This window comes from Entelurus aequoreus, linkage group LG19 (genome assembly GCF_033978785.1).
Source record: "Entelurus aequoreus isolate RoL-2023_Sb linkage group LG19, RoL_Eaeq_v1.1, whole genome shotgun sequence".
NCBI classification, from domain to species: domain Eukaryota; kingdom Metazoa; phylum Chordata; class Actinopteri; order Syngnathiformes; family Syngnathidae; genus Entelurus; species Entelurus aequoreus.
The window spans coordinates 9,660,734-9,674,581 of NC_084749.1; the positions used below are offsets into that span (position 1 = coordinate 9,660,734).

A 13,848-nucleotide genomic window follows, 5' to 3' on the forward strand; every position below is an offset into this window, starting at 1 on the left:
AAAACAAAACCGATGCGTTACTGTATGCACAAATAGTGGAAGATGATGTCAATAAGTTGTCGTACGTTCATTTTGTTTCAATTATGTCAACAACCGCTTATGTCATTATATAAGACGTGTCTTCCACTGTATGTTCTTTTTTCCCTCTAAACAAATGTGATTCCTGATTTGCTTGTGTGTGTCTTTTGATGGTAAGCGCCAGGAAGTACGGCAGCCGTCGTGGTGTGAAATAACTCAGTCATGTCTGGATGTTTGTCCGTCAAACCAAAGTTCAAATCTTAATGTTGAAATCTTTGATTGTTGATTCGGCACTTTGACCTGAGAATTCTGCTTCCTCCTTTTTGAAGAGTTGGAGCTCAACCGGGATTTTAACGGCGAGGAGTACGAGTGCGAGGACGAGGCCAAGCTGGTTATTTTCCCAGACCACTTTGAGATCCCTTTGCCCAATATTGAGGAGTTACCTGCTCTGGTTAGTGACTTAGTTCTCTTTCCTGCAACTCTGGACTTAAAAGGGTTTTGCTGCTAAATTAATACATTTGGAATTACATGCAATTAATAGTCCTGGCTGTCACTTCAACACAGCATTGAGTGTGCGCACTATAAAGGTTCACTTTTTTCATGCTGAATTTATGGAACTGAATTTTGAACACTTTGAATTTTGTGAACCAAATTTTTTACATCAAATTATGCTGACAATTTTATTGAAAATAAATTTGTTAGCAAAATGCGTGTTTAAAAATTAAATGTTTTATAATATTTTTTATATGTATAATATATATATTATTATTATTATTATTTTTGTTTTTGTTTTTTTTAAACCTTTAGGGCTCCCCTCAAGTTTGGTCCTATCTCAGTCATAAAAAATATATATATATATATATATATATATATATATATATATATATATATATATATATATATATATATATATATATATAAAATTCAGTGTATGAAAATTCAGTGTTGAAAAAATTAACTGTAAAATATTCAGTTTATAAAAATTCAGTGTTTGAAAATTATGTGTTTTAAAATTCTGTGTTGAAAAATTGTCTAAAAATTCCATGTCAAAAAATTCCATGTTAAAAAATTCCATGTTAAAAAATTCAGTGTAAAAAAAATTCAGTGTTTAAAAATTAAATGTTGAATAATTCTGTGTTAAAAAAAATACTGTGTTGAAAAATGTAGTGCTTTAAATTTAATTTTATAAAAATTAAGTTAAAAAAAATTGTGTTTAAAAATTCAGTGTTTTATAATTAATTGTATAAAAAAATCAGTTTAAAACATGTGTTGAAAAATTCAGTGTTGAAAAAATCAGTATAAAAAAATTGTGTGTATATATAAAAAAAAAGTTTTCTTCTACAAAAAGGGCATGAAACAAACAAACACACAAATAAAATTAATATAAACTTATAATCGACGGATAGATCTGAAGATGATGTAAAAATTAAAGTGTTGAAATATTGACTCTAATAACACTATAGGCCAGTGGTTCTCAACCTTTTTTCAGTGATGTACCCCCTGTGAACATTTTTTTAATTTAAGTACCCCCTAATCAGAGCAAAGCATTTTTGGTTGAAAAAAAGAGATAAAGAAGTAAAATACAGCACTATGTCATCAGTTTCTGATTTATTAAATTGTATAACAGTGCAAAATATTGCTCATTTGTTGTGGTCTTTCTTGAACTATTTGGAAAAAAAGATATAAAAATAACTATAAACTTGTTGAAAAATAAACAAGTGATTCAATTATAAATAAAGATTTCTACACATAGAAGTAATCATCAACTTAAAGTGCCCTCTTTGGGGATTGTAATAGAGATCCATCTGGATTCATGAACTTAATTCTAAACATTTCTTCACAAAAAAAGAAATCTTCAACATCAATATTTATGGTACATGTCCACAAAAAATCTAGCTGTCAACACGGAATATGCATTGTTCCATTTCTTTTCACAGTTCTTTTTGACAGACATTTAAAAAAAATCTCACGTACCCCTTGGCATACCTTCAAGTACCCCCAGGGGTACACGTACTCCCATTTGAGAACCACTGCTATAGGCCATGCAGGCTGTTTTTTTGTTTTGTTTTTGTCATTGAAATTGAAAAAATAACAATGGATCAAACTCAATGTTGTTATGAATTATTGACCTATTTAAGGCTCCAATTACTTCACATCAAATATTACACTTTGAATTATTTATTTTGTGAAAATATTGCCAATTTTGTGTGTTTGCTATAAAAAAACAATGTTTACTTTGACAAAAAGGGCATAAAACAAACAAACAAAAAAATGTAAATTAATAAAAAGTCATAATTGACAGATAGATCTGAAGATGATCTAGAGCAGTGGTGTCAAACATACGGCCCCCGGGCCGGATCTGGCCAAAAGGGACAAGCGTTAGAAAATGGATGGATAAATATATATATATATATATATATATATATATATATATATATATATATATATATATATATATATATATATATATATATATATAATATATATATATATTATATAAATATATTTATTTATTTTTTTGGTAATTTTATTTTTATTTTTTTAATTTTTTTTATTTTTATTTTTTAAATTTTTGTAATTTTTTTTTTGTAATTTTTTTTTAAACCTTTAGAGCTCCCCTTTAAGTTTGGTCCTATCTCAGTCATTAAAAAAAAAAAAAAAAAAAATATATATATATATATATATATATATATATATATATATATATATATATATATATATATATATATATATATATATATATATAAAATTGCTTTTGTTTTTGTTTTTTTAAACCTTTAGGGCTCCCCTCAAGTTTGGTCCTATCTCAGTCATAAATATATATATATATATATATATATATATATATATATATATATATATATATATATATATATATATATATATATATATATATATGTATGTATGTGTGGGAAAAAAATCACAAGACTATTTCATCTCTACAGGCCTGTTTCATGAGGGATTTCCTCAATCCTCAGGAGATTTTAATGGAAGCATTCACATACCATGGTTTATATAGGGCACAGAGCGGGTGGGTACAGGCAGGCGTGGGGGCGTGGTGATTGACTCATGTGTTACCTAGGAGGTGTTTCCTTCTGTGACGGCATGCTGATACAATTTCGCTGCGCTTGTTGAGGGATGACAACTCTGGGCGGTATATGATAAACAGTTTCTCTTTTAAGCATAGGTTGCATCTTTTGTTACCACTGTTGTAAGGTGTGCTGGATGCAAGAATTTGCCATGTTATTGAGTATTCAACATTATTGTCTTTGAGATTCCAAATGTGTTTGCTGAGTTCTGTAGTGTTCCGGAGTCTTTTGCATCTTAAAGAAGCCTTGTGATTGTTCCATCTGGTTTTGAATTCTCCCTCAGTTAATCCTACGTATGTGTCGGATGTGTTAATGTCCTTGCGTATTACCTTTGCTTGGTAAACAACTGATGATTGTAAGCACCCCCCGTTGAGAGGGCAATCAGGTTTCTTGCGGCAGTTACAGCTTTTGTCGGTTTTGGAGTCGTTCTGCCTGGTGGTGGGCGGCTCCTTTTCAATTGCTTTATTGTGGTTTGAAATTATTTGCCGCATGTTGTTCATGCAGCTGTAGCTCAATTTAATGTTGTTCTTGTTGAATACTTTTCTTAGGGTGTTGCCTTTGGGGAAGTGTTTGTCGATCAGGGTGAGGAATTTGTGGCCAATATTAGTTGAGACGTTTTTGCTGTATGGGGGGTTGTACCAGATAATGTTGTTTCGTTTTCTGCTCCTTTTTGGTTGGTTTCCTGGCGTGGGTTCGTAGGTGAGGGTGAAGTTGTATCCGCATTCATCAAGTGCTTTTTGGTACGGGGGGGTTGCTTTGTCGAATTCAGCTTTGCTAGATGACAGCATCGATAGTCTTTTATTAATTCCGGTAGGTATTCTTTTCGTGGTGGTGGGTGGGTGGTTGCTGTCATGGTGCACGTATTGGAGTGTTGTGTTGGGTTTCGTGAATGGTCGGTAGCAAATCCCCCGTACCAAAAAGCACTTGATGAATGCGGATACAACTTCACCCTCACCTACGAACCCACGCCAGGAAACCAACCAAAAAGGAGCAGAAAACGAAACAACATTATCTGGTACAACCCCCCATACAGCAAAAACGTCTCAACTAATATTGGCCACAAATTCCTCACCCTGATCGACAAACACTTCCCCAAAGGCAACACCCTAAGAAAAGTATTCAACAAGAACAACATTAAATTGAGCTACAGCTGCATGAACAACATGCGGCAAATAATTTCAAACCACAATAAAGCAATTGAAAAGGAGCCGCCCACCACCAGGCAGAACGACTCCAAAACCGACAAAAGCTGTAACTGCCGCAAGAAACCTGATTGCCCTCTCAACGGGGGGTGCTTACAATCATCAGTTGTTTACCAAGCAAAGGTAATACGCAAGGACATTAACACATCCGACACATACGTAGGATTAACTGAGGGAGAATTCAAAACCAGATGGAACAATCACAAGGCTTCTTTAAGATGCAAAAGACTCCGGAACACTACAGAACTCAGCAAACACATTTGGAATCTCAAAGACAATAATGTTGAATACTCAATAACATGGCAAATTCTTGCATCCAGCACACCTTACAACAGTGGTAACAAAAGATGCAACCTATGCTTAAAAGAGAAACTGTTTATCATATACCGCCCAGAGTTGTCATCCCTCAACAAGCGCAGCGAAATTGTATCAGCATGCCGTCACAGAAGGAAACACCTCCTAGGTAACACATGAGTCAATCACCACGCCCCCACGCCTGCCTGTACCCACCCGCTCTGTGCCCTATATAAACCATGGTATGTGAATGCTTCCATTAAAATCTCCTGAGGATTGAGGAAATCCCTCATGAAACAGGCCTGTAGAGATGAAATAGTCTTGTGATTTTTTTCCCACACATACATATTACGCTCTACCACGGTATCGAGCACTATTTTTTGGATAATCTAATTAAGACATATATATATATATATATATATATATATATATATATATATATATATATATATATATATATATATATATATATATATATATATTATTGCTTTTGTTTTTGTTTTTTTAAACCTTTAGGGCTCCCCTCAAGTTTGGTCCTATCTCAGTCATAAATATATATATATATATATATATATATATATATATATATATATATATATATATATATATATATATATATATATATATATATATATATAAATTTATATATTATTATTATTATTTTTTTGGTTTTGTTTGTTTTTTGTTTTTTTTGTTTTGTTTTTGTTTTTTAAACCTTTAGGGCTCCCCTCAAGTTTGGTCCTATCTCAGTCATATATATATATATATATATATATATATATATATATATATATATATATATATATATATATATATATATATATATATATATATATATATATATATATATATATATATATATATATATATATATATATATATATTCAAGATAGGACCAAACTTGAGGGGAGCCTTAAAGGTTTAAAAAAAAAAATAAAAATACATATATTGTATTGGTTTTGAAAATGACAAATATCAAAATGGCCGCCGCATGTTTGGATGTATTTACTGTGCTTCCCTGAGTGGAGAAAGTTGTAGAGGAATGTGAGTAAAAGTGATCCTTCTAATTATTAGATTCTAATTATTAGAAGGAAGGTTGCTTAGCAACAAGCTATTATTTACTACTACAAGATGAACAATGCTTTACTACAGAGAGGAGGAGGAGGAGGAGGAGGACAACAAACACATTGTTGTGGAAGATGCTAACAAGATGGCTGCCTGTCCCGCAGGTGACCATCGCCTGTGATGCGGTGTTGAATGCAGCCTCTGCCTACAAGAAGCAGGAGCCTGAGACCTGGGAGGAAGACCTGCAGGTGTCCAGGCATGCCAGGACCCTCACACAGCTGGACAATGGAGTCCGCATCCCCCCCAGGTAGACCCAGGCACACGGCCTACTGTCTTCTTAGTCCTTCGCCATTTTTATTGATATTGTTTGATGGCCCAGCCACAACTCTAACTTTTATACACCATTTTACTGATATTGTTTGATGGCCCAGCCACAACTCTAACTTTTATACACCATTTTATTGATATTGTTTGATGGCCCAGCCACAACTCTAACTTTTATACACAATTTTACTGTCCAACACTTCAATATTTGACACATGCTAACTGTTAGCCTGCTAACGATAGGAGGCTAACTGTTAGCCTGCTAACGACAGCGTGCTAACTGTTTTAGCCAATTATATAGCCGTCCACCTCAGGGTCATATAACTTGGTACCTGGAACACATGCTTACTGTTAGCATGCTAACTGTTAGCTTGCTAACGATAGCATGCTAACTGTTAGCCTGCTAACGATAACGTGCTAACTGTTAGCCTGCTAACGATAGCATGCTAACTGTTTTAGCCAATTATACAGCCGTCCACCTCAGGGTCATATAACTTGAAACCTGAAAAACATATTTACTGTCAGCTAACGATAGCAGGCTAACTGTTAGCCTGCTAACGATATGACTTGGCACTTGACGCAGTCTGTTAGCATGCTAAGTTTTTTAGCCAATTTCGCAGCCGTACACCTCATTCATATGACTTGGTACATGACTCATGCTAACTTTTAGCATGCTAATGGTAGCATTCTAGTTTACTAACATTAGTATGCTAACTTTTTTTTAGCAAATTTTACATGCTTCATAGACATATGACTTGGTACTTGACGCAGTCTGTTAGCATGCTAACTTTTTTAGCCAATTTCGCAGCCAAACACCTCAGTCATATGACTTGGTTCTTGGAACACGCTAACTGTTATCATGCTAATATTGACATTCTAGTGTGCTAACATTAGCATGCTCACTTTTTTTTGGCCAATTTTGCAACTGCACATCTCAGAGTAATATAACTTGGTCCTTGATACATGTTAACTTTTTTAGTTAACTTTACATGCGTATGCTTCATATACATATGACTTGGTACTTGACGCAGTCTGTTAGCATGCTAACTTTTTTAGCCAATTTCGCAGCCAAACACCTCAGTCATATGACTTGGTACTTGGAACATGCCAACTGTTATCATGCTAATATTGACATTCTAGTGTGCTAACATTAGCATGCTAACTTTTCATTTTTTGCCAATTTTGCAACTGCACATCTCAGAGTAATATAACTTGGTCCTTGATACATGCTAACTTTTTTTTTTAAGCTAATTTTACATGCGTATGCTTCAAAGACATGACTTGGTACTTGACGCAGTCTGTTAGCATGCTAACTTTTTTAGCCAATTTCGCAGCCAAACACCTCAGTCATATGACTTGGTACATGACCCATGCTAACTGTTAGCATGCTAATGGTAGCATTTTAGTTTACTAACATTAGTATGCTAACTTTTTTAGCCAATTTCACAGCCGAACACCTCAGTCTTATGACTTGGTACTTGGAACACGCTAACTGTTAGCATGCTAATATTGAAATTCTAGTGTGCTAACATTAGCATGCTAACTTTTTTATGCCAATTTTGCAACTGAACATCTCAGAGTAATATAACTTGGTCCTTGATACATGCTTTGCAGCCTCACTTGCAATGCGCTCGGCAGCCTAGTAGGGGGCGCCAAAGCATGACCAGTTCTTTGAAATAGTAGACCAAATCAAACTGCATGAATATTGTAAAGACTGATATTAATCATAAGTTCATAACTGTGTGTGACAGCGGCTGGAAGTGTGACAAGTGTGAGATGAGAGACAATCTGTGGCTCAACCTGACGGACGGCACCGTGCTGTGCGGCAAGTGGTTCTTTGACGGCAGCGGCGGGAACGGCCACGCTCTGGACCACTACAAGGAGACCAAGTACCCACTGGCCGTGAAACTGGACACCATCACCCCGGATGGAGCAGGTCTGGTATCGTCCCACTCTCCTTTCACAGCGTCTGCTCTTGTGCAGCTAGAACTGATTTCTAAGGTTATGTACATTGATGTGAAATATGGCAAAATACATTACTTTGTAATGCTCATTTTCTGTTCAAAAGTGCTACAATCTTCACATTTCCACCGTTTCAAACTGTTCTAAAGTCAAAATAATGCTATAACCTGATAGCGGTAGCGAACCAAGATGCTAACAGTTAGCATTTTAGCAAATTTTTGCAGATATACACCTCAAAGTCTAATATTTAGTTTGTTTTACGCATGCTAACTATTACCACGCTAATGTTAGCTTATTAGCTTTTTCGCACATTTTGCAGGTGTACACATTCAAGTCTAATATATTATTTCACACATGCTAACTGTTGGCATGCGAATGTTAGCATGTTACTTATTTAGCAAATTTGACATATTAGCAGATCTACAACTCCGAGCCTAATATTCTATTTAATGCATGTTAAGGGTTAGAATGTTAGCTTTTTTAGCAAATTTGCAGATATACACCTCCGTCTAATTTTTTTATTACGCATGCTAGCTGTTAGCATGCTAATATTAGAATGTTAATTTTTTTAGCAAATTTTGCAGATATACACTTCAGAGTCTAATATTTTATATTACGCATGCTAAATGTTAGCATGCTAATATTAGTATATTCTTCTTTTTTTAGCTAATTTTGCAGATATACACCTCAGTCTAATATTTTATATTGTGGATGCAAACTGTTAGCATGCTAATATTAGTATGTTCACTTTTTTAGGTACTTTTGCAAATATACATCTCAGGGTCTAATATTTTATATTATGCATGCTAATTGTTAGCAAGCTAATATTATTATGTTAATTTTTTAGCTCATTTTGCTAATATTAGTATGTTGTTGTTTTTTTAGCAAATTTTGCAGATATACACCTCCAGAGTCCAATATCTTATATTACGCATGCTAACTGTTAGCAAGCTAATATTAGCATGTTAATTTTTTTAGCAAATTTTGCAGATATACACCTCCAGAGTCTTAATATTTTATATTATGCATGCTAACTGTTAGCATGCTAACATTAGTATGTTTGTTTTTTTAGTTAATTTTGCAAATATACACCTCAGTCTAATATTTTATATTACGCATGCTAACTGTTAGCATGCTTATATTAGTATGTTAATTTTCTAGCAATTTTGCTAATATTAGTATGTTGGTTTTTTTTTAGCAAATTTTGCAGATATACACCTCAGTCTAATATTTTATATTACGCATGCTAACTGTTAGCATGCTAATATTAGTATGTTGTTTTATTTAGCAAATTTTGCAGATATACACCTAAGTCTAATATTTTATATTACGCAAGCTAACTGTTAGCATGCTAATATTAGTATGTTGTTTTATTTAGCAAATTTTGCAGATATACACCTCAGTCTAATATTTTATATTACGCATGCTAACTGTTAGCATGCTACTATTAGTATGTTTATTTTTTTTAGCTCATTTTGCTAATATTAGTATGTTTATTTTTTTAGCAAATTTTGCAGATATACACCCAAGAGTCTAATATTTTATATTAGCATGCTACCTGATAGCATGCTAATATTAGTATGTTCATTTTTTTCAGCTAATTTTGCAAATATACACCTCAGAGTCTTATATTTTATATTACGCATGCTAACTGTTAGCATGCTATTATTAGTATGTTAATTTTTTAGCTCATTTTGCAAATATACACCTCAGTGTCTAATATTTTGTAAATTCTAAAATGTTGTTATACATGCAAGCTGATTATTAGCATGCTAATGTCAGCATGTTATATTTTTAGCTAATTTCGCAGGTTTACACCTCAGAGTCTAATATTTTTTGTCACGCATGATAACTGTTACTATTCTAATTTTAGCATGTTGGGTTTTTAGCTCATTTTGCCGGTATACACCTCAGAGTCTAATATTTTGTTATTTCACGCAAGCTGAGTGTTAGCATGCTAATGTCAGCATGATATACTTTTAGGTAATTTCGCAGATTTACACCTCGGAGTCTAATATTTTTTGTCATTTATGCTAAATTAGTATTCTAATTTTAGCACATTAGGTTTTTAGCTAATTTTGCGGGTATACACCTCAAAGTCTAATATATTTCACGCATGCTAACTGTTAGCATGCTAATATTAGTATGTACATTTTTTTAGCTAATTTTGCAGAGTCTAATATTTTATTTTACGCATGCTAACTTTTTGCATGTGCATTTTTTTTAGCTAATTTTGCAGGTATACAGCTCAGAGTCTATTTTTTTTATTATTTCACGCATGCTGACTGTTAGCATGCTAATGTTAGCATGTAATTTTTTTGGCCCATTTTGCAGGTATAAACCTCAAAGTCTAATATTTTGTTATTTCACGCATGCTAACTGTTAGCATGCTAATATTGGTATGTAGCTAATTTTGCAAATGTACACCTTGGAGTCTAATATTTTATTTTACGTGTGTTAACTGTTTGCATGTGCATGTTAGCTTTTTAGCAAATTTTCCAGTCTAATATTTTTTGTCACGCATGTCAACTGTTAGCATTCTAATTTTAGCATGTTCGTTTTTTAGCTTATTTTCCAGGTATACGTCAAAGAGTTGTGTATTTTCTTGACATTATCTGGCTAGCATGCTAACTGTTAGCATTTCAGTTCAGCCCAGGCAGTTTATACGGCCATAGGACTTTTGGTTGGCGTGGACAGGAAATGAAATCTGACTCTTTGTTGGTGTTTTTTGAAGCTTCAGTTTGGGATAATTTTTCAGTTTTTCTGTGTTTTCAGATGTTTATTCCTTCGAGGAGGAGGAGGCGGTGTTGGATCCGCACATGTCGCAGCACTTGTCCCACTATGGAATAGACATGCTCCACATGCAGAAGAGAGTGAGTGGCTTTTCTCGGCTCAAACACTTGGCGGGCAAACAGGCGCATTCGTAGCAGACTGTCAGCGGGAATATTAAACTGCCACACCTTTGGGCTGTTAGTTTTTTTGTTGTTAATTTAGCAGGTATACACCTGGAAGTCTATATTTTGTTATTTCACGCATGCTAATGTTAGCATGTTAACTTTTTTGCACATTATGCATGTATGAAGTTCAGAATCAAATATTTTGCTAATTATTAGCATGCTAATGTTAGGCACGTTAGTTTTTTTGTCAATATTTTTTATAACACATGCTAACTGTTAGCATGTTAGCTTTTTAGCTAATTTTGCAGGTATACGCCTCAGAGTGAAATGTTTTATTTTACGCATGCTGACTGTTAGCATAATAGGGTTGTTGTTTTTTTTAGCAAATTTTGCACGTTTACGCCCGGAAGTCCAATATTTCGGTATTTCACACATGCTGAGAAAAAAGTTATTTTACAAAAGTTGTTTGGAAATATTATAGGAAAAATGTTTTTTAAAAGAAAGATTTTCATTTTTTAAAGTAAAAAATATACCATTTTACATGATTAAAGTCAAATGTATTATGAAAAAGTTTTTTATTTTTTTTAAAACGCAATATTGTGACAAAAAAGTTACTCAACAAAAAATGTGTAGAAATATTTTAGGAAAAAATATTTTTAAAGAAAGGTTAAATTTTTTTAAAGAAAAAATATGGCATTTTAAAGGATTAAAGTCAAATTTATTGTGAAAATGGTTTTTGTTTTTTTTAGCTAATTCTGCAGGTTTACGCCCGGAAGTCCAATATTTCGTTATTTCACACATGCTAACTGTGACCGTATTAGGTTTTTTTAGCAAATGTTGCACCTAACTGTTAGCATGCTAATGTTAGGCATGTTAGTTTTTTAATGAATATTTTCTTAACACATGCTAACTGTTAGCATGTTAGTTTTTCAGCAAATTTTGCAGGTATACACCTCAGAGTAAAATGTTTTGTTATTTCACGCATGCTGACTGTTAGCATGCTAATATTAGCAGGTTAGCTTTTTGCTAATTTTGCAGGTATACACCTCAGAGTAAAATGTTTTGTTATTTCACGCATACTGACTGTTAGCATGCTAATATTAGCATGTTAGCTTTTTTGCTAATTTGGCACTAATACACCTCAGAGTCAAAATATTTTGGTATTTCACACATGCTAACAGTTAGCATTGTGTGTGTGTGCATATATATGTCTGTATATATATATATATATATATATATATATATATATATATATATATATATATATATATATATATATATATATATATACATATATATATATATACATATATATATATATATATATATATATATATATACGTATATATATATACATATATATATACATATATATATGTATATATATACATATATATATGTATATATATATATATATATATATACATATATATACATATATATATATATATATATATATATATATATATTAATCACGTAAAATGGTATATTTTGTACTTTAAAAAATGAAAATCTTTCTTTTAAAAAACATTTTTTCTATAATATTTCTAAACAACTTTTGTAAAATAACTTTTTTCTCACATGATTGTGTTTTTCTAAAAATAATTTAAAAAAAAAATCACAATACTTTTGACTTTAATGCTGTAAAAGGGCAAATGTTTTTAATCTAAAAAATGTAAACTTTTTCTTTTTAAATGTTTTCCTAAAATATTTCTACACAATTTTTGTCAAATAACTTTCTCCTCACAATATTGTGTTTTTCTAAATAAAATTACAAAAAATTCACAATACAATTGACTTTAATCCTGTAGAATGGCCTATTTTTTTCTTAAAAAAATTAAAACCTTTCTTTTAATATATTTTTCCAAAATGTTTTCGACACAATTTTTGTAAAAATAACTATATATATATATATATATATATATATATATATATATATATATATATATATATATATATATATATATATATATATATATATATATATATATATATATATATATATATATATATATATATATATATATATATTATTTTTTTTTTTTTTACAAATGTTTAACATTTTCTAAGAAATCAATATTTGGAAATTATGAATCGATTCAGAGTTTTGCAGATTTCGCCCTCCCCGCTCAAAACTAGAGACGTCTATGAACTGTTTGGGGAATGTTTTAGTGGTACTTAAGTGTGTGTGTCCCTGTGTGTCCACAAGACAGAGAACGGCCAGCACACAGACAACAACACCCGGCCGAGGGTCAGCGAGTGGGAGGTGATCCAGGAGTCGGGCATGAAACTGAAGGTGGTGTACGGGTCAGGTTACACGGGCATGAAGAACCTGGGCAACAGCTGCTACCTCAGCACCGTCATGCAGGTCCTCTTCAGCATCCCCCACTTCCAGAGGACGTGAGTATTGTGCCTCCACCAATCACAGCACTGGTCCCGCCCACCACCTCTTTCATGCAATAACATGCTTTTTACCTCAAACCTTTCAGTTTTACTACCATTGAATGTGTCACCTTAGCACACTTTGTCTCTACGGAAGTCACTTTTTTAGCAAAATTGTGAGGAAAAGTTGTCCTATAAGAATTTTTACAAATATTCTGAGATTTATTTATTTATTTTACAAGACAAAATTATGTAATTTGACAAGATTCAAGTAAAATGGTTTGTGAAAAAGTCTTTTTTTTTTTCTCAGAAAAAAATGCCATTTTACAGGATTAAAGTCAAAAGTATTGTGAAATTTTTCTAAATTATTTTTTAGAAAAACACAATCTTCTGAGAAAAAAGTTATTTTTCAAAAATTGTGTAGAAAAATGTAAAGAAAAATATTTTGAAAGAAAGGTTTTAATTTTTTAAAGAAAACATATGCCATTTTACAGGATTAAAGTCAATTGTATTGTGAATTGTTTTCATTTTGTTTAGAAAAACGCAATATTGTGAGGAAAAATTTATTTGACAAAAATTGTGTAGAAATATTTTAGGAAAAAATATTTAAGGCAA

At 32.3% G+C, this 13,848-nt stretch overlaps 1 protein-coding gene across 2 annotated transcripts in view; it reads left to right on the forward strand.

Annotated features, from left to right (window-relative positions):
* The window catches only part of usp13 (ubiquitin specific peptidase 13), an 86,218-nt gene that overhangs the window by 30,850 nt on the left and 41,520 nt on the right, over positions 1-13,848 (forward strand). For both annotated transcript variants that reach the window (XM_062027843.1, XM_062027841.1), the window contains exons 4-8: positions 348-469; positions 5,833-5,975; positions 7,744-7,928; positions 10,730-10,827; positions 13,061-13,251. In XM_062027843.1, coding sequence (XP_061883827.1) covers positions 348-469; positions 5,833-5,975; positions 7,744-7,928; positions 10,730-10,827; positions 13,061-13,251 — 739 coding nt within the window. The remainder of the gene's footprint in view (positions 1-347; positions 470-5,832; positions 5,976-7,743; positions 7,929-10,729; positions 10,828-13,060; positions 13,252-13,848) is intronic.